The 21,068-nt window shown below is 54.4% G+C and overlaps 1 protein-coding gene across 1 annotated transcript; it reads right to left on the bottom strand.

Moving 5' to 3' along the window:
* Nucleotides 1-4,129: 4,129 nt before the first annotated feature.
* SLFNL1 (schlafen like 1) lies at nucleotides 4,130-10,980 on the bottom strand. The gene is made up of 3 exons (XM_073318097.1): nucleotides 10,579-10,980; nucleotides 8,126-8,815; nucleotides 4,130-4,307 (listed from the first exon to the last, which is right to left on the bottom strand). Exons 1-3 carry the CDS (start codon nucleotides 10,978-10,980, stop codon nucleotides 4,176-4,178), a joined length of 1,224 nt encoding a protein of 407 aa, XP_073174198.1. The 3' UTR covers nucleotides 4,130-4,175.
* Nucleotides 10,981-21,068: the final 10,088 nt, after the last annotated feature.

The raw sequence follows: 21,068 nt of genomic DNA, 5'->3' as shown, positions 1-21,068 counted from the left end.
ACGCCATGCACAAGGGCTCCGAGCAGAAGCATCAGTCAGCATGTCTTGTTGAAACCTTTAGGGGAGCCAGGAAAGAGAGTTCTGAACCTTAACTTTCTCTTTCGGTTGTGACTACGCTGACAATGGTATCGCTGGGTTTTAGCTGTACCTGCTGCCATTGCAGCCTCAAGGGGATCCCCTCCCCACTGTCTGAATGTCGGAGCTAAATAAGGAGAATGAAGAGAACATGGGATGACATGTTCAGGGAGATCCTGCAAACCAGTGCTGCATCAGACTATGCACAGAGAGGGTGGATATTGCAGACTGTGTGGAGGAGGAAAGAGCAGACAGGAGAAAGACCCAGGCATCCCAGCAGGAAAAGGAGAGGGAGATGCACCAGGACATCATGGGGCTTTTCCAGCCACAAATGCAGATACTGCAGACTCTTGTGGACCTACCGGTTCATCAGCCAGGGGCTCACATCCCTTCGCAATCCATGGAGAACTCCAGTATAACACTTCCCTACACCCTTCCCCCTACTATCCCACACGGCACCAGGGAACTGCATCTCTACCCCGACCACTCCACAGCAGGGGACATCAAGGACTACCACAGCTTCACGTACACTGATGTGCGTGTGGCTAAAATGGACATGAATGTTCCTTCCCCTCTAAGATCTGTTCCATACATTAATTAAGGTTTTAAAGTATTTGCTCTTAACTTGCACAGAATTTTTTTAAAGTGTTTGTTCCTCATAAAGGTCTTTCATCTTTATTCGTTCCCAACATGCTGCAGAATGGGCAGCGGGGTCCTGAAGCACCCACTTACTGATGCCTATGCTTTGACACAGCTCACAGGATCAGTGACAAACAGTGTAATAATCATAAATGTACAGCAAGCACCACAAATGTAATAGGTGCATTGTCTGATAGATGGGCTCCAAGCACTGCACCATTCCTCATACTCCCCCAAACTGCCAGGCTAGGTGGAGCACAGTTAGCCATAACACATTGACAGCAAAGCAAGTTTCAAAGCCTCCTTGAGCCGTTGAGCTTTTCTAATAACCCTTGTATTTGGCTGGTCAAACTTAGCTCGACCCCAGCAGAAACTTTTCTGCCTTTGCCACCCATATTTTGCAGGACCCAGCAGGAAGCTGTAACGTCGGGGTATTTTTCTCACTGAGATCCGTTCTCATGAGTAAACAAGGTCGTTGTCCCTTCAATCTACCAAAAGCACATTCAGCTCTCAGTCTTCGCCTGCTGAGCTGGTCCCTGAATCTTTTCTTAGCACGGTCAAGATGGCCAGTGCACGGTTTTGGGAGTAAGGGGTTGGCTGTGTCCTCCAGGCTCACTATTGGCATTTCAACATAACCAATGGTAATCTGCGGTCAAAAGAGAAAGTCCCTGCTTGTAGCTTTCTGAACAGTCCTGTGTCCTTAAAGATTCAAGCATCATGCACCCTCTGAGCCACCAATGTTGATGTCAGTGAAGCGTCCCTGGTGATCCGCCAGTGCTTATGTAACTTTTGAAAGGTAGCCCTTTCCGTTGATGTACTCCGTGGTGAGGTGCTCTGGTGCCAAAATAGGGATAGATGTGCCATCTATCACTCTGTTGCTGTTCAGGACACCATAGCTGCAAATCTGTCCATTATGTCCTGCACATTGCTCAGAATCACAGTCCTGTGCAGCAGGAGACAATTAATGACCTTGCATGACAGCAGCCCCACAGTGGATTTTCCTGCTCCAGAATAATTTCTGATTGGTAACAATCCAGCATTGCAAGTTTCCACCATGCAACTGCTAGTCGCTTCTCCACTGTCAGTGCAGCTCTTATTCTGGTGTCCCTGCACGGGAGACTTGGGGTGTGCTTGGCGCACAGATCCAGGACTGTGGCTTTTTGTATCTGAAAGTTTTGCATCCGCTGCTTCTCATCCCAAACCTACATTATATTGTGATCCCACCAGTCTGTGCTTATTTCTCAGGCCCAGAAGCAGCACCCCCACCCCCTTTTAGCTGCTCCATGAACACCACCAACAATCTAAGTGGTTCTTGCCCTGTCCCATGGCAATCTGACTCCAGGAAATCTTCACATTCCCCAGGGCTCTTGCAGCTCTGCAGATACCAGAGGATCATCATGCTCGTGACAGTAGTGCAGAGCTATGCAGGCTCTGTACTGCTGTCGGAGATCACAGGCAGTAACAAGTCTGATGTGGGTTTGTGGGATTTTCACAATAGATGCAAAAATGATGGGCTAGAGATGGCCTTGTTTTGTGGAGAAAGTTGCAAAACTGAAACTTGACCCCTTGTGCCCAGTCACCCGTGTGATTTGTTTCTGTCCCACCATATGTGGCCAAAACTTCCCAAAAGACAGTGCGTTGGACACGAGCAAGTTGCACACTGGCATACCTACTCATGGTACATTGCACTGTGCTTTGACACAAGTGCTTTTGGTGAGTATGCACAGCACCGTGCAAGGCACCAAGTATATGCCTACGGTGGCTTTATGCCAACATAACTTGCATGGGCAAAAGTTTGTAGGTTAACATGCCCTTCGATACGGCATGTCTCCAGTTCCCTTCAGATGAACAGGAAACTATGACAGTTGCTCAGGCCGAGTTTTGGGCCAAGGCCCCCTGCTTATGGAGCATTCCAGAAGGCTCAGTTTCCAAATCTAAATATGTCCAAGGCCGCAGTGGCAGTGAGAAGGTGGGGGTAAGCCCTGAGCATCGCCAAGGTCCCAAGGCGGTAGGATAGATATTCAGAAAGCAGTGGTACATCTAAATCATAGACTAATCTACCATAATCATAGACAAATCATAGACCTGCTTTATGATAATACCCACTGCTGCATGCCCCCCATACCATGGCCTGTCCTCTTCCAATGTAAAGCCACCTGGTAGGCAATGAGATATGCCCTCCAGGGCATGGATAATTGATGCTGCCCTTCACAAGATGCTTAGGAAGGGAGTAGAGGGTGTTGCAAGAAGAGCACTACCTTTCTTATTTAAAGTACAAATAGAAAGAAAAGCTTAACCTGTACCTTTTAGGTCAGACACCCCCAAGACTCAAAACAGGCATGGCCTTGCTTCTTATACACAATCATTACTCAAGCTGGAGTGGCTGCACAGTAAGTACCACCATGCTGGATCAGACCAAAGGTCCATCTAGCCCCGTATCCTGCCTTCTGACGGTGGCCAATGCCAGGAGCCCCAGAGGGAATGAACAGAACAGGGAATCCTCAAGTGATCTACTCCTGTTGCCCATTCCCAGCTTCTGGGAAACAGAGACTAGGGACACCATCCCTGCCCATCCTGGCTAATAACCACTTATGGAGCTATCCTCCATGAATTTATCTAGTTCTTGTTTGAACCTTCACAACATCCTCTGGCAAGGAGTTCCACAGGTTGACTGTGCGTTGTGTGAAGAAATACTTCCTTTTGTTTGTTTTAAACCTGCTGCCTATTAATTTCATTTGGTGACCCCTACTTCATGTGTTATGAGAAGGAGTAAATAATACTTCCTTATTTACTTTCTCCACACCAGTCATGATTTTATAGACCTCTATCACATCCCCCTCATTCGTCTCTTTTCCAAGCTGAAATGTCCCAGTCTTATTAATCACTCCTCATACAAAAGCTGTCCCATACCCCTAATCATTTTTGTTGCCCTTTTCTGAACCTTTTCGAGTTCCAATATATCTTTTTTTGAGATGGGGCAACCACATCTGCACACAGTTGCCAGTTTGGATGAGGAACACACACTATCTCTGGGGTCTCAGCACTTCCTTAGTTGGCTAAATTAAGTTGCCAGGTTTTGAAAACATTTCTCCCCTGGACTGAGACTGTCTCAGTTTCCACCTGATTTCACAAGGGAAATACTGTTCATAGTCTCTGGGGTTTTGTAACTTCATGGGCAGAGCGATCAGTGATGCAGAGGTTCCCAATGGCATAAAGTCCAGCTAGTCAGAGCTGGAGTCAAACTCACAACAAATACGCTATGTTACAGCCGTCAGCTGCAGGGCGGCATGCTGCCCAGAGATGAACAAGGCAAGCCTTACCCTGGAGTTACTCGGCCAGTGCGCTATATTGCAATGAATTTACTTTCAAAATCTATACAAATATAAATGAACTGATTCCTTTTCCTTACTACTTTTCCCCTGGCTCCAGTCGTGCTGCTCCCGCTCCTGCTCTGTTGTGACTCACAGGATGGTGCAGAATCTAGATTTGGGATTCCAGCTCCGCTGCTGGTTGATTTGTTGCTGCAGGCTCTCCTTCTCCTTCATCAAACTCTCTATCCGCTCTTCCAGCTTCCTCACTTCTCCTGTCCATTTCTGGGGAGGTACAACCGCACAGTCACTCTGTCTGAGAGCCATGGGCACAGCAGCTACGGGCTAGATTCAGAAAGGGATTGAAGTACCTGACTGCTTCTTTAGGTGCTGAAGTCCAACATTTAGGTACCTCTGCCATTCACAAAATTACCATTCAGCTGCCACCTAACCCTTAAGTTTCTCCTGGTGGACATGTGCAGTGCTAGCTAATTAACAAGCTGGTCTGAGCCCTAGGTCACGCCTAATCCTCAGTGCGCTTCTCACACGAGCTTGCATGCAGGGCCTGATGTGAGAGTTGTGCTGTGAGCATGGCTAGCCTGCACAAAAGGCAGCCAGGGGAAAGAGCAGGTGTGTGCCTCTGTCCACCTGGCCCCCGGGCTACCCACTAGCCCACTTACCTGGGCTGTGGGATAGCCAGCTTTGAATCCCTATGCTGCCTGCTTTGGCGTCCTCACTACTAGGCTGTTGGGGGGTGGGTCTCTCTCCCCTATTGAGGCTGTTCCACTGTGTATAACTAATAAATGGTCATTGGAGCGAGGACATGAACCTGACTCTCCCACCTCCATGCCCAACCCAGGGGGCTAGTGGCTGTGAGGGGGTCACTTGTTTTTCCCAAGAAAGGGCTGACCTGGCTCAGGCACCTACCTCCAGGAGAGGGTATATGGCTGAGAACCCTCTGCAGAGACAGGCACCCTGCCCTGCTTGTCAGGTGCCTAAGACCCAGATCAAGGGGAGTTAGGCACCTAAGTACATTTGTGGAGCTGAGCCCTAAGCCTTGCCCCTTTCCTCAGCATTTCGTTCCTGGCTAGCTTAGGCAGATCCTGGGCTGGCTTTTGTGAATCCCTCTCTTAGGCCCTACGCTCCCTATGCACTGCATGGGGAAGTATGGGGTCTACCTTGGAGCTGTGAATTCCACTGGATGGCAGGGCACCCAGGAGTTAACCTTGTCACACACAGTATTACAATGTCTGCATCCCCTTTGTGAATCTCGCCCTAACTCCCTTGCCACATCCATGGGCTCATTCACTGCATGGTGAACACCTGAGAGCGAAGCCGCTACTCTGCAGGTTCATTACAGCTGAGATTCTAGCAGGTGACTTGCCAGGTTTGGGTGTAGTGTTAACCAGCCTACACCAGCACTTATAAAAGCAGGGAGCAAGGCTACAAGAGCTTTTGAGGAAAGAAAAAAAACAAGACCCCAGCCACTTCTGCCTATAGGATAGGGATTGCTTTTTGCAGACACGGAGCCCCTCCCTTCTGTATGTGGGCAAACAGTGCATCTGTGACTTGTTTTATTTGTCCCTATGTGATAAAAATAATAGCCTTGAACTAAACATGACAGCACAAAAAGAAAGGTAGAGGGACGGCATGGATCCAAAGCAAAATATCAGCCTACACAGCTTAAAATGAGGCTAGTGCCTCCCTGCAATCAGAGCAGCCTGCTAGGGAGGTAGAGTGCAATCACCCAGCTTAGAATTCAGCCAGGACACCTGGCAAAAGCACGTGCAAACATGCCAGTGTTTGTGACGGCCACACCACTACCCTTGCCTGGTGTGTGTGAAAAGCCCTTGCCTGTGCTGGAGCCTTGAGTCAGGGGGAGCAGTGAAGAAAGCTGGTGGTACAAAAACCTTAAAAGAAGATGAAGGTGACTCTCTTGCTAATGATGAGAGTAAATTTCTGGAGGGGTTGGGGGAATCTACATTATAGAGCACTCCTCTCCCAGCTCTTCGGATGGGAAATGACACAGCCCCTTAGAGGCAGGCTAGAGAGACCCAGCAAGGGCAGTGCCTTTGACATGAGATTAAAAGAGCAGTGGCACACAGGGCAAGGAAATGGCTAAGGAGATTCAGACAACGGTCAGCACACAGGACATCTGAACACTGGAGCGATAAGGGAAGGGGCCTGGGGAGCGAGTGATGACGGGGCAATGGGTAGGTCCCAGAACCAGCCAGGGCAGGATGAGGGGGGAAAGAAGGCAGGCACATCTGAACTGAATTTGCAGATGGCTGGAGCAGGCTTTGGGGGTGACATGGCCTGGGTGATCCATTCTTTCTGCAGGCTACAGCAATAACCCGCATCCTGCATATGGGCCAGCAGTAGCCCTAACCCAGGCCTAACCCCAACCCTTCCTCTCATCCTAGGGGTAGACCAAGCAGTAACCCTAAACCTAGCACTAGGCCTAATGCTAACCCTAAAGCTAGGCTGAGAGGTGACCCTAACACCAGCCCTAGCCCGGTGCCTAGGCTGAATGCTTTCTCTAACAATAACCTTCATATAGGTTTAAATTTAACCCTAATGCTAATCCTGGGTGTTGGGTGACCACTGTTCCTTACTCTAACCCTAACCTAGTCCTAACTTTAACCCTAAACCAACACGTGACCCTAACACGAGACCTAGGCCAAGCAGTACCACTCCCTCTACCCTGAACAGTCACCCTAACCTAACCCTAAAACTAGACATACGCTGGAAAGTAACCCTATTCCCAAACCTAGCCACAGGCATAGGCCAAGCAATAACCCCAAACCTAACCCTAACCCTAATCTGTGCCTACTCTTAAACCAGGTTTAGGTGTAAGCCAAGCAGTAACTCTAAAGATATTCCTAACCCTAAATCTAGACCGAGAAGTAACCCGAACCTAAAAGTTTACAATAACACTGCATACACTGAGCAGTAACACGCTAACTCTCACCCGAGAAGTAACCCTAATTTGGGCCTAACTTTAACCCTAAGCCTAGGCAGAGCAGTAACCTCACCTGATGTAAAGTATCCCCAGCCCTAATTGCAACTTAGGCCAAAACCTAAACCTAGCCTGAGCCTTAACCATAAAGTTACAGTCAACCTAACGCCAACCCGATCCCTGACCCTAACCCAGCCCTAGGCCTTAGCGAATCTGCCATATTTCACCTCAGAGGTGGCTGGATTTCAGCGGTGCGGGAAGCAACTGTACTATAGGTAAGTAAAGACTGGAATATGTAGTTACATTTTACAGGTTAAATTAATAATACTATAATAATTCAAGATCATTATCATTGTATCCATTCACAAGAAATGGCACCAAACCAGAACTCTGTGATGGACAACTTTGCCAAATGAAGAGTGATCATTTTATCTTCTAATCAAAATGTGTTAGGCACTTTGGTGGAAGTGGGGAGATGGCTACGTTTTCTGGAGCTACTTTAAACAATGATTTCTTGGAGTCTCAGCGTTATTTTCCACTGTGTGTATTTTTGCTCCTAACCCTTCTGTGAAATTGTGGTGTTTAGGAATTGGGTGGCATCTAATGGTGCTCACTGTCTCCTGTCTCGGAAACCACCAGGACCTTGAAGATCAGCAGTGTGTATCTGTAGCTGGGCTAGCTGGCCAGGGCTAGTTAATAACCACGGTTGTCTGGACCCCGCTGTGCCCATGCAGGTCCTTTACACGACACATGTGCTGTAAGGGCCAGAGACAACAAACATGGACAAATACAAGGGACAAAGTGGGTATCGGAAAGCACTGTGACCAAGTCTTCTGAAAGCCAGTGAGGGAAGGAATGTACGTAGACAGAGAGACAGACAAAGAAAGGGTCTGCGGATCAAACCATCTCCCCATGGCTTTGCCTAGGGCCTGTTGGTGAGAGCCGAGCCACAGACGGGTGGAATTCAGCCTTGCACTGACTCTGCTCAGGGGTGAATCCCCCCTTGGATCCCTTCGGCATGGGGGGCTGCAGTTCCCCCTGTGGGGCAGGCTGCAACAGCATCGCTGGGTGCAGCTCAGGTTCACCCTGTAGTTAGCAGCCGTTTGCTGCCTTGCTGTATTAGCGGCCCTTGCATGCCAGTTACCTGCCTGCACCACTCCTGGATGGCGCTCCCTGAGAGTGGTCCCTGGATGCTGCCGTCCCGGCGCAGGTACACTTCTCCCTGGTCTGTTTCATAAAGCAGCAGCTCTCCCTGCTGTCTGGGCAGATGAACGCTTAGCCGGATCACCTTCAGGAAGATACCGGTGTCTTCTGCTTTGACCACAGGGATGAAGGTCAGGGTGTAGGCGTCAGGGAACACCTGCGGCTTGAACCCTTTCAGAAGGGAGTCGATGAGCAGGCGGATGCGGTCCTCCTCTTTGTGACCACACCTGACCCCATTCACGAAGCCGTTGTCCTCCACCCCCACGAAGAGGCTGCCCCCTTCGCTGTTGAGGAAGGCACACACATACTTCCGGACGTGGTGTTTGAGGGTCACGCTCAGGTATTCCCCCCCACCCCGCTTGAACTCCACGTTCCTGGTCTCACTCCCCATGAAGGCTCCATAGAACAAGCGCTCCTGGCCCACGATCTCCCGCCGAACAATGGCGCTGTCTGACCTGGTGCCGCTAAGAAACGCTGCCGGCCGCTCCGCCAGCTTCTGGGCTGGAGGGGGGCCCTTCCAACAAGGGCTGGGTTGGGCTTCCTCGGACCCCCGCAGCCTGCTCTTGCCAGCCTGCAAACGCCCCAGCACGGGAGACTCTGGGGTGCTGGCTCCAGTCACCTCTGTGTCACTCTGTGCAGAGGCAGAAAGAGTAAACGACACATGCATGCAGAGACAGATATGGAGACAGCGCAGCGTGGGGGCAACACAGACGACTGCAGCCAGCGTTATAACAACAGCACAAGGGCCCTCGTCATAATAATATTCAGGCTTTAAAGCACATGGGCCCTTTTATTTAATTGCAGTCCGGCTGCAACAAGTGACTATACTCAGATCTGCCCCCTGTGAGAATCACCAGCTGAGCTGCAGGCTTCTTACTCCCGTCAGAGCAGCCCAGTGACAGGCGAGGGCGCTGGAGCCTATTGCGTCTCGTGCAGCATCCCCAGAACCATTTACTTCATTCTCCCCTTGTCCCTGGGCAAACCCATTGAAGGCCTGGGTGTTCCATACAGCGTCTTTGTAACTGGTGCTGATGTGTGAGGAGGAAAAGAGCCCAGCCTGACTCCCAGGTCCTGGGGGAGCTGGCAGCGCTGGCAGTTCGACAGCTCGTCTTTTTAGCAGTAGACTGAGCATGCCTGAGCTGGAGTCATGGAGAAAAACCAAGTATGGAGCCCATGATGCCATTCTCAGTCACATGTCAGAGCAGAACTGCAAATTACTATCCTGGATGCAGGAACCGTGAAATTCTCTGGCCTGTGTTCTGCAGGGAGTCAGGCTGCATGAACATAGTACTACCCACTGGCCTTAAAAATCAACAAAATTCTGCCCTGAAATTAATGGGGATGCCCATTGTGTAAGTCAGTCCACGTCACACAGTCCTATCTCCCTGGACACTGCCAGGTCCTTCCCTGTAGCACGTTTTCCAGTGCACTGGTTACTTGACTGCTCCTGCCAATTTCTCTGGGATCTGAGAGTCAAGCTGGACTCTTTCCTTCCCGCACATTATCATCTGTGTTAAAGGTTCCACGGGGCCAAATTATATCCTTGGTAGCACAGGGACAACCCTCATTGTCTCCTAATCATGCCCCTAGAGACACAGCCCCAGGGCCTTGGCTGGACTTGCCCAAGTTGAACGGATTGGAACATGCAAACAGTTCTGTTGATGGTGCACAAGAAGGAACGGACTCCAGCTGGTCTCTTTTAGCCGTGCTGTCTCCTCGATGCTAATGGGAGGGGGAATGTAGTAACAACTTAGTGATTAAAAAAAGGTCAGCAGCTCTGGCTCTGTCTATGCAGAGGGGGTGAATCCCCCCTCCCTCGGGCAGGGGGCAGCACAAGGCACAGCGCAGTCCCTTAACGGGGGTTAAGAGGGATTAGGTGGCACAAGGACCTCGAGCAGAGGGGTGGATGTCACCTTTGACTGCACTGTATCTCGGCGTGTCCTATCTCAGCGCATCTCCTAGACACGATGGTTAGGAGAGAAGCTATCCCAGGGTGGATGACCTCACGAGCTGGCCAGACGGGGAACCCAGCGCGGGGGTCGATGGGGAAGCTCTGCCCCATTCCAGGGCCAAGCCAGGAAGGCGGCATTGCTGCAGAGCAAACCATGGGGCCCAGTAATCCTGCTTCTTAGAAGCTCACACGCCTGCTCTAGCCCATGGGATGAGGTAGCTCATCTCTTGGAAGGGGGGAGTAACGAAGCGCCCAGCCTTCGGATGGAAGTGCTGCTGGGGCTTAGGTCTCCTGGGTGGGAACTCCCCCTTGTCCTGCTGCCCTGGTGATCTCAGTACCAAGAGGCAGCATGTCCAGCCCTGTCCAGCCCGCCCCACTGGCCTTCGCTATCACACTGCTAGTGTAGTGCATTGTGCCTGTCCCGGCACAATGCCTGGGCCTACCTCTTGGCACTCCTTAGCGCTGGGCAAGGCTCTCTTGCCTTCCTCCACCACCAGGGTTTTCCCTTTCATCACTAGCTCCCTGAGGAGACGTTGCTCCATGTCCGAGGCAACCTGGAGCTGCTTCAGGACGTTCTCCAGGCTCAGCTCAGTGGCCACCTGCACCAAGGCGTAGGCTCGTCTCGGTTTCTTCACCACTTCTATGTCGTGCCGCTGCAGGGGGAGGCTGGCGGTGCCCAGAATGTCCTTCAGCATGCTGCAGAGAACCTCTTGCGAGTACTTGGGGTTCAGGTTCCTAATACACAGTGTGTAGACGTGAGTCGGGCACGGGAGCGCCTCCTCCACAGGCCCTGCCCGTGGCTCCCCTGCTGTCTGTTCCGTAGTCTCCTCCGGTGAATCATCCATTGCTCAGAGCCCCCTCCAGCCCCCTGGTCCCTGTCTCCAGCCGTAACGGTGCTCCAGTTTCAGTGGTTCAGGCATCAAGACTAGAGTGGCTCTTTTCCATCGTGCTGCCTCTGTGCTTTGCTGCTGGCCTGTGGAGCGCCATGATAAACCCAAAGGCACCTTTCCGCCTGCAGGAGCCTGTTGCGGCTGCAGCCCCTGCACAATGTTATATTCTGCACGGAACGAGCCAGGGAGAGAGCAGATCCTTCAGTTCAGCCCTCGACTGCATAGCTAGGCCCAGAGATTCCTTGTTGCTGGCCCTGGAGTAGAGCCAGTGTGGGGTGGGGGAGTGTCACCCACAGCGTTAGCAGCAGGGTCCAGACAATCGCCTGCAAACCTGCAAAATAGGAGCAAGTCAGTGCAGAGCTGCTGGCAAACGGGCCAGCACTGATCTGTGCAGCGTTGCGCCTTCGGTCTCATCAAAGGGAGAAAGCCCAATGCCCAGGCCTCTGTCGTGCAAGAGCGCCCAGGAGAACATGCAGCCCCCAGGTGTTTCACTCCTACCTGGTCAGTGCACTGAGGCGATGGGGAGGAGTCGAGGGCTGCTAGGAGGAGGCTGAGGATGGCAGGCTGGGCTCCTGCCTGTCCAATTGCCCTGGCAGCATAGCGCCCTCTTCCCCGCCCCAGGGAGTGCAACGGGCAGGGACAGAGGCAGCGTGGCACAGAGCTCCCCAGGAGCCTGGCAGCGCCCTGCTCCTGCCTGTAGGCTGCCCAAACGCCTCATCCCAAGACCCTGCCATGCCCCACCCTGCGTGCGCACAGGGGGCTGGCTCCCCAAGCCTGCCATGGCATGAGCACAGCAGTGACCGGCACAGCCGCTGCCCTGGGCACCACATGCCCTGGCCTGTGTCGAGCGGACAGTGCTTGGGATGGAGAACAAATTCAGCTTAGTGTATCCCCTCTGCCTCCCCACACCCGTTCCCCTTTGCTGGGTCCCTGGGGTTCCCTCTGACCCCCAGGTGTGGGCCTTCCATCTCCTCCTTCCCAACTGCTCTCTCCCCTGTCGTGACGCCCACTCTCCTCCTCACGCCCCTGGCGCTGGGTCCCCCGTCCTGTCCCCCGCTCCACTCAACACTCCAGTCCTGCTGCTGCCCTCACTGACCCCTCACCCTGGGGCGGGAATCCCACTGCGGGAGGGGCTCTGTGATACCAGGAACTTCAGGGAGCGCGACCCCAGCCCCCCATGCTCTGCTGGCCCTGCCACTTTCACGGGCCACAGACCAAAACCCCTCAGCAGTGCCCTCGGGAGCGTGACCCCGACTCCCTCGTGGTGAGGGCCCCGCAGGCTGAACGGGCCAGGCAGGCTGGGCTCAGGGCCAGCCTGATTCCTGATGGGAGGGCACAGGTCTGAGGTTTGCAGGGGGTGGCAGAGTGAGGCTGCCGGCCTGGCGCAGGGCAGTGCCAGGGCCTAGGGGAGTCTGTGGGGTTGTGGAGCTGGAGGGCCCAGCAGAGGCAGGGGAGGAGCAGTTTGCCTGGCTCCCCTCTCTGAGGATGAAACATCCTGGGGGTCCTTACGGGTCACAGCAGCCCTTCTCTCTGTCCCCAGTGTGCGAGGTCCATGGGTGTGGGAGAGGGGCTGCTCCAGGACCATGCCGCCAGCGCACTGGCTGATGGGCACCCCAGAGGAGCTGCTGCCGGTGTGTGTGTACGCAGAACCCTCCCTTGTGCCCTGGGCTGGGCCCCACTGGAGCAGAGGACAACATCAGAAGAAAGGCCCCTGCCCCTGGTTCACTGCCAGGTGCGCACACGGACTGTGGTGAGATTGACGGCCAGCCCACTGCAGCCTCAGGTCTGCCACCCTGACACCAGCCCGGCCAGCGCTTTGCAGCCCCAGAGCACTCGGCAAAGGAGGGCAGCGGTACCTCCCTGTTACAGGGGGAAGCGACTTGACCAAGGGCACCAAGGAACGAATGGTGGAGCTGGAAGGGCACCAGGAGCCCTGATTGCAAGACCAGCATCCTAACGTGTGTTTGCAACATGCTGGGGCTGCCAGCTGCGTGTGCTGGGTGACGTCTGCGCTGTTTAGCACGATGCCCAGGGCCAGCGACGTTTGTGCTGACTCAGACCAGACCAGGAGGCGTCTCCCCACTTTCCGGTGCCCTTTGACAGAGAACAGCCAGGACGCAGCTTGGGATGAAAACGCTGCCAAAGACTTGCCAGCGTGTCCCTCCGCCCATCAGGTACAGATGAGAGCCGCAAGGACCAGGCCACCCTCTTAATCCCTTTGCCAGGTCCCTGCTTTCCCACTCCTCCTCTTGGCCTCACTTTCTAAACCTTCCCAGCTCCGACCCCTCCTTGCTCACGACGTTGGCCTCGTCCCCGCTCCAACAGCGCTGCCCGCCACAGCCACCCATTGGGGCTGATTCTCAGAAGCACACTGGGGTCTGCCAACGTCACGTCACCTATCGCAATAGATTCCTATGAGGGTTAGCTCAGGCACGCACCTGGCCCCCATCAGCGCAGCACTCTGTACCTCGCAGTCTATAATGGATTCACGCAGCCCTGGGGGCAGGGCAGGGTCGTTATTCCCATTGTACATGTGGACAACTGTGGCTGAGGGAGACTAGGAGCCATATCCACAAAAGGGATTTAGGCTCCCAACCTCTGTAGACTTCCGTGGGAGCTAGAAGTCGAAATACGTTTAGATCTGGGTCCAAGTGACTTGCCCAAGGCCACACAGGGACTCAGTGGCAGAGCAGGCACTTGAATCCAGGCCTACCCAGTGCCAGGCGAGTACCCTGATCGCAGGCTACTTACCTGAACCACTAGCCCCTAGTGCAGCAGCTCCCACTGCATGACCCCATTTGCAGAGGCCTTGCTGCCCATGGCCCCCGGCGCACAGCGTGCGTGACTCCACGCTGCATGGCAGGCGCCATTTTGTGGAGTAAAATAGCTTCACCGTGTGAAATGGCGACCTCCCCACCCGCGGGACGCCGCGCCCCGACCTGCTGATGGAGCAACTCCGCTTGGGGGCGCGACCCGCAGTTTGGGAACCGCTGCCTTGAGACCACTGACTTCCCATGTCAGCGCCAGCAAGGAATCTGGCGGCCCTGAGGGCACGGCTGGCCGGCGGGCAGGCGGGGATACTGGAGATCGAGTTTGAACGGTACATTAGCTCCGTTTCTCTCTTCGGCTCATGCTTGTTGTGTTAGGCTGTGAGCTCTTCAGGGCAGGGCAGAGGCCGCACAATGCCTAGCGCTCTCAAAACGTAAATTAACAATTGTTAAATCACTGTCAGGGGGCTGTTGGCCCCTCATTAACACTCGGGGGGCGGAGGGGGTTGGGTTGCTCGCTCCCAGTCCCAGAAGAAAGGGGAAGGGTGGATGGGGCATCAGGACCCTGAGACTGACAGTCCCCAGGGGCAATGGGGAGAGGCCAACGCTCCCGGTCAGCCTGATTGACAGGGCGGGCAGGCCAATGAGGGAGTCAGGAGGCCAGGGGGGTCCCCTCGTCCATGGGAGCTGGAATGGCCTGGGTCAGACCGAATGGGGCCGAGCTCATGGGAGAGCAGGGGCCCGAGCTGAGCTGGGGAGCAGGGCCGCACTGGCAAGAGGCAGCCCAGGGAGCAGACCGGTGCTGGGCGCAGACATGCAATAATCAGAGCCAGAGGGGCCAGAGAAGCAGCCGGGGGGAGGGAGGCAGAGCAGCAGCAGCAGAGCTGGGGCTGGAGTCGTCCGGAGCTGGGTGCAGGGAGCAGCTGGGGAGGGCGAGGGGGACCCTGGGCAGCGGGCCCAATGCAAGGGGCCCTGCAGGCCAGACTTGGGGGGAGGGACGACCGTACCCCAACAGCATGGGGGAGGACGCTGACACTGGGAAGAAGGGTCCTGCCACCCAGAGCCTGAGGGCGTGTGGCCACCGCCAGAGCGAGTGTCCGACCCGCAGCATCCCTGCAGCACAGCCAGGGCCTGGGCAGGGGCCTGGGACGTGTGAGGAACAGACTGAACTGCCCTGACGTGCCAGAGATGCTGGCTGTGGCAGTCCCGGGGTGACGGATTTCCCTTTCACCTTTCCCAGTTTTTCCTTATTTTTTAAATCGGTTGCTGTTTAAAAAATTGTATTTGCTTTGAGCTGTATGCAATGATCAGTGGGTCAGGCAAGCATCCAGAGTGGAGTGGGGACACCCTAGCCCCTATCCCAAGTGACCACAACAAGGTTGGGGGTCGAGCCTCCCAGGAATCCTGGGCCCAGCCTTGTTGGGGTTACGAGGACTCTGCTACACAGGAGAGTGGAAGGGGAGCCCTCGAGTCAACCAAGGCTCTGGGTAAAGGAAGAGGGAGCAAAGACTCAGATCCTCTCGCTAGCCCACTTCACCAGGGTAGTGTATGAGCCAGGAAAGTTCCCCACAGCATGTGACTTATCTGACCAGTCACAAAAGACGGTTACCTTTCATAAGTGTTGTTCTTTGAGACGTGTTGGTCATGGCCATTCCATTGTAGGTGTGTGTGCGCTCGCCACATGCATCAGTGCCGGAAGATTTTCCCTCAGTGGTATCCACAGGGGACCAGGTCTGATGCCCTCTGGAGTGGTGCGTGTACGCACCAGCATAAAGGGTGCCGCCGACTCCCCCCTCGCTCAGTTCCTTCTTGCCGGAAGGAACTCCGACGGAGCGGCAGGAGGGCGGGTCATGGAATGGATATGACCAACACATCTCAAAGAACAACCGTTATGAAAGGGTGTAACCGTATCTTCTTCTTCGAGTGCTTACTCATGTCCATTCTAGGGTTGCCAGGTGTCCGATTTTCAACTGGAACGCCCGGTCGAAAAGGGACTCTGGTGGCTCCGGTCAGCACCGCTGACCAAGCCATTACAAGTCCAGTCGGCGGTGCAGTAGGGCTAAGGCAGGCTCCCTACCTGGCTCTGCGCAGCTCAAGGAAGCGGCCGGCATGTCCCCCATTCCAGCTCTTAGGCATAGGGGCAGCCAGGGGGCTCCATGCACTGCTCCTGCCCCTGCCCCTGCCCCTGTCCCAAGCACCACCTCCGCAGATCTCATTGGCTGGGAGCCATGGCCAATGGGAACTGCAAGGGTGACGCCTGCAACCACCGGGCCATGCCTCCGCATAGGAGCTGGAGAAATGACATGCCACTGCTTCCAGGAGCTGCTTGAGGTAAGTGCTGCCTGGAGCCTGCACCCCGACCCCCTCCCAGACCCCAACCCCTATCCCCCTCCCACCCTCTGAACCCCTTGATCCCAGCATGGAGCACCCTCCTGCACCCCAAACCCCTCATCTCCAGCCCCACCCCAGAGCCCGCACTCCCAGCTGGAACCCTCACCCCCCCATACCCCAATCCCCTGCCCTGATCCCCCTCCCTCCCTCTGAACCCCTCGATCCCAGCCCAGAGCACCCTCCTGCTCCCCAAATCCCTCATCCCCAGCCCCACACCAAAGCCTGCACCCCCATCTGGAGCCTGCACCCCAACCCCCAGCCCGGAGCCCCCTCACGCACCCTGAACCCGTCATTTCTGGCCCCACCCTGGAACCTGAACCCCCAGACCAGAGCCCATACCCCCTCCCACACCCCAAGCCCCTATCTCAGCTGGAGCCCTCTCCCATACTCCAAACCCCACAGCTCCACCCCCCAGCTTGGAGCCCCCTCCTGCGTCCCAAACCCCTCATCCCTGGCCCCACCTGAGTCCATACCCTCAGCCGGAGCCCACACCCCCTCCTGTACCCCAACGTAAATGAGCGAGTGAGTGAAGGTGGGGAGAGCAAGCGACAGAGGGAGTGAACTGGGGGTGGGACCTCAGAGAAGGGGAAGGGCCTCAGAGGAGGAGTGGGGCGGGGGCAGGGAAGGGTGTTCGGTTTTGTTTGAGTCGAAAGTTGGCAACCCTGGTCCATTCCATTGTAGGTGACTCCCAAGCAGTGTCACCGGAGCCGGGTTGGAGTTCATGGACATGTTGATTACAACACAGCTCTGGCAAAGCCAGCGTCATTTCTGGCTTGCTGGGTGATGTCGTAATGTGTCATGAACATGCGTACTGAAGACCACATCATGGCCCAGCAAGTCCTGAATAGGGACATGCACCAGGAAGGCAGCCGAAGACGCCTGAGCCCTAGTCGAGTAAGCCTTCACTATCGGTGGAGACACAGCCTGTGCCAATCATTACAAGTACAGACGCAGATGGTGATCCAATTTGAAATCCTCTGAGAGGACACCGAAAGGCCCTTCATCCTGTCAGATGTCACGATAAAGAGCTGGGTTGATCTGCAGAAGGGCTTCGTGTGCTCCAGATAGAACGCAGGGCGTGTCGGACATCCAGAGCGTGCAGCCGCCTCTCCTCAGTGGTAGAGTGAGGATTCGGACAGAGCACCGTGAGGAAGATATCTTGGTTGACATGGAAATGCGACACCATCTTAGGCAGGAAAGCCAGATGGGGCTGCAGCTGGATCTTGTCTTTGTAGATTACCGTGTTTGGTGGCTCCGAAGTGAAGGCTTTGATCTCGGATACATGCCTTGCCGAGGTAATCGCTACAAGGAATGCAACCTTCCACAACAGATGGGAAAGGGACCAAGAAGCCATGGGCTCAAAGAGGGAACCTGTGAGCCTGTAGAGGACTAGGTTGAGGTCTCATTGGGAGACTGGGTCCCAGATCGGTGGAAAGACGTTCAAGGCCCTTCAGGAAACTGATTGACATCTCCTGCAAGAATACCAATTTACCCTGGATGTGAGGAGGGAAGGCAGATATGGCTGCCAAGTGCATCTTGATCGAAGAGAAGGCAAGCCCCAGTGCTTTAAGTGAAGCAGGTAATCCAGGATGGACTGCAGAGACGACCGGGTTGGGGAGATGTTGCACTCAGACACCCAGCAGGAAAAAAGCTTCCACTTTGCCAGGTAAGTCACTCTGGTGGAGGGCTGTTTTCCAAGAGAACCTGCTGTACCTGACTAGAGCAGGCCTGCTCCTCCAGAGTCAGCCATGCAGCATCCAAGCCATGAGGTGTAGAGAGGAAAGGTTTGGGTTCAGGACCCGATCGTGATCCTGCAAAAGTAGGTCTGGGTGGCTGGGCAGTGGTCAGGAGGCTACCACAGCCAGGTCCATAAGCATGCCAAACCAGTGCTGGCGTGGCCACGACGGGGCGATCATAATGACTTGTGCCTTGTCCCTCTTGGTTTTTGAGAGGACTTTGCTGATAAGCCGAATTGGCGGGAAGGCGTACATCAGGTCTCCCAGCCATGACAGGAGAAAAGCATTGGAAAGGGAGCCTCTGCCAAAGCCTTGGAGACAGCAGAACTGATGACACTTTCTGTTCTGTCTGGTGGCAAACAGGTTTACACAGGGAGCCCCCCACTTCTGGAAGAGGGCCCTGATGACCTCCAAGTGGAGTGACCACTCGTGGTGAGAGAAGAAGGACCTGCTGAGGCAATTTACCAGTGTGTTCCGGACACTGGGGAGATGCAAGGCTTCCACGTAGATCACATGCTGAATGTAAAAGTCCCATAGGTGGACGGCATCCTGGCAGAGAGCCAATGAGCGCGCTCTCGCCGCCTGTTGACATAGAACATGGAGGTCATGTCGTCCGTCAAGACCTGCACTACCCAACTGGACAGCTGGGGAAGGAAGACACTGCAGGCAAGATGGATGGCCCTGAGCTCCCTGACGTTTATATGTAACACAAGCTCCTCTCGAGATCATAACCCTTGAGTCCGCAGCTCACCAACCGATGTGCTCACCAACCGAGGTTTGGACACATCCGATATCAGGAAGACCGTGGGTTGCAGGCTCGAAAACGGCACTCCTTCCAACACGAACCTTGGGTCGGACCACCACTGCAGAGAGGTAAGTACCCTCGGAGGGATCGTGATGACTTTGTCTAGGTGATGGCTGGCCAGGGAGTACACTGATACCATCCACATCTGAAGGGGGCACAGCCTGAATCTCACATGGTAGACAACATGTACATGCTGCCATGTGACCCAATAGTCAGATAGACCCAGGCCATGGCAAGCAGATATGCAGTAACGCTGGCAATCAGATCTGACATTGTCCTGAACCTGGCCTCTGACAGGAATGCTCTGGCTCGGGTAGAGTTGAGTACCACCCCAATAAACTCTATCCACTGGACTGGGATTAATGTTGATTTTTGTTCGTTTATCAGCAGGCCCAGAGTGTGACAAGTGGCTTGCAGCATCTGGAAGCTGCACTAGACCTGGACCCTAAAGCAGCCCTTGAAAGCCAGTCGCAAGGTACTGGTAAATCTGGATACCCCGACGCCTGAGGTAGGCCGTCACCACCAACATGCATTCCGTAAACACTCTTGGCGCTGTTACTAGGCCAAAAGGGAGCACTGCAAATTGGTAGTGAGGGGTCCCAAATACGAAATGCAGGAACTGTCTGATTGTGGAATATCGATATGTGAAAGTAAGTGTCTTTCAAATTGAGGGCAGCATACCAGTCTCCCAAATCCAGGGAAGAAATGATGGAGGTCAAGGAGACCATGTGAAACTTCAACTTCTTGAGCTACCTGTTGAGACTCCGCAGGTCGAGGATGGGCCATAGGCCCCCTTTGACCTTTGGGAAAAAATAATAGCGGGAGTAAAACCCTTTCCCTCTCAAATGCAGCAGGACTTCCTCCACAGCTCCCACCCACAGAAGGCTCTGCACCTCCTGAGCGAGCAGATGCTTGTGAGAAGGGTCCCTGAAGAGGCACAGGAAGGGGGATAGCAATAAACTGGAGGGTATATCCCCCTGGTACTGTGCTGAGGACCCATCAGTCAGATGTTATAGAGGCCCAGGCAGGGAGGAAGGAGGACAGATGGTTGGAAAACAACAGGGAAGCAGGATCCAGGACACAGACTGGAAGGTCGCCCTCGAGTGTACCCTCAAAATGTCTGCTTCCCACCTGGTTGGTTACAGGTGGAGCTCGAGTGAGCAGAGGATGCCCGCTGGTGGCCTTGCCGGCTCTTATAGCCCTTTCCCTTTTTACGAAATGGCTCTGACCAGGGTTGGCTCCTTTCAGGCCATGCAATTTATTGTCTGTTTGTTCGGAAAACAGTGCCAGGCCATTGAATGTGAGGTCCTGGATGGACTGTTGAACCTCTGTCGAAAGGCCTGACGACTGCAACCAGGACACCTGCCTCATCAAAATGGCTGAGGCTATGGTTCGGGCCACAGAGTCTGACGTATCTGAGGCCGCTTAGAGGGCTGGCCTGCCCTCATCGAGGATAGCCAGGAATTCCTTCCTGGGTTCCTCTGGTAGTGAATCTGAGAATTTGGCCATGGACTGCCAAATATTAAAGTCATAATGGCCAAGTAAGGCCTGATAGTTGGCCGCTCTCAGCTGGATACTGGATGAAGAATAAATTTTTCTACCAAAAAGATCTAACTTCCTTGCATCCTTGTTCTTAAGCATTTTTCCCCGGTTGGCCTTGTCTGTCATGCTCATTGGCCGCTGACACAACCAGTGAGCTTGGGCCAAGGTGGGTATAAAGAGACTCATACCCTTTAGCGGGGACGTAGTATTTTCGCTCTGCCCGCTTGGAGATGTGGGTGCAGGAGGAGGGTGTCTACCACAGGGCCTAGTGATTTTTCACCACTCCCTTGTGCACCGGCAATGCCACCTTGGCGGGGGCTTCCACACTCAGTACATCAAACAGGGAGTCTGAGGGCTCTGCCAGTTCCTTGACTTCTAGCCCCAGGTTTGAGGCGACCCTCTTCAGGAGCTCCTGGTGAGCCTTGGCATTGTTCTGGGAAACTGGGTGAGAGGGCCCCCACTATCACCTCATAAGGCAAAGACGACGAAGAGGCAGGTACAAGCAAGTCTGCCAATTCTGTTGCTTCTGCCATGGGAGCCTCAGTCGAGGCTGGCTGATCCTGGAGAGCCTACTCTGACTCCGCGTCTGAATCAGGGGATGGGCAGGAGACTGTTTCTGACCGTTTGTCAGTTGCCCCCAAGGCCGACCTATGCCCCTGTGATGGTTGGGAAAATCCCCAAAAGTTTCAGAGTTGCCAGGGGGCAGGCCACTGGCCCTGGGCCATGCTGCCACTGGTGGCCCAGCAGGGAATGCCAGTGCCCCCAGTGGGTGACAGGCAGGATCTCCTTCTCGCTGTCGGA

Source organism: Lepidochelys kempii, chromosome 19 (assembly GCF_965140285.1).
Source record: "Lepidochelys kempii isolate rLepKem1 chromosome 19, rLepKem1.hap1, whole genome shotgun sequence".
Classification (NCBI taxonomy): domain Eukaryota; kingdom Metazoa; phylum Chordata; order Testudines; family Cheloniidae; genus Lepidochelys; species Lepidochelys kempii.
The sequence above is the reverse complement of the archived record's forward strand: the minus strand, read 5'-3'. Positions and strand labels throughout refer to the sequence as shown.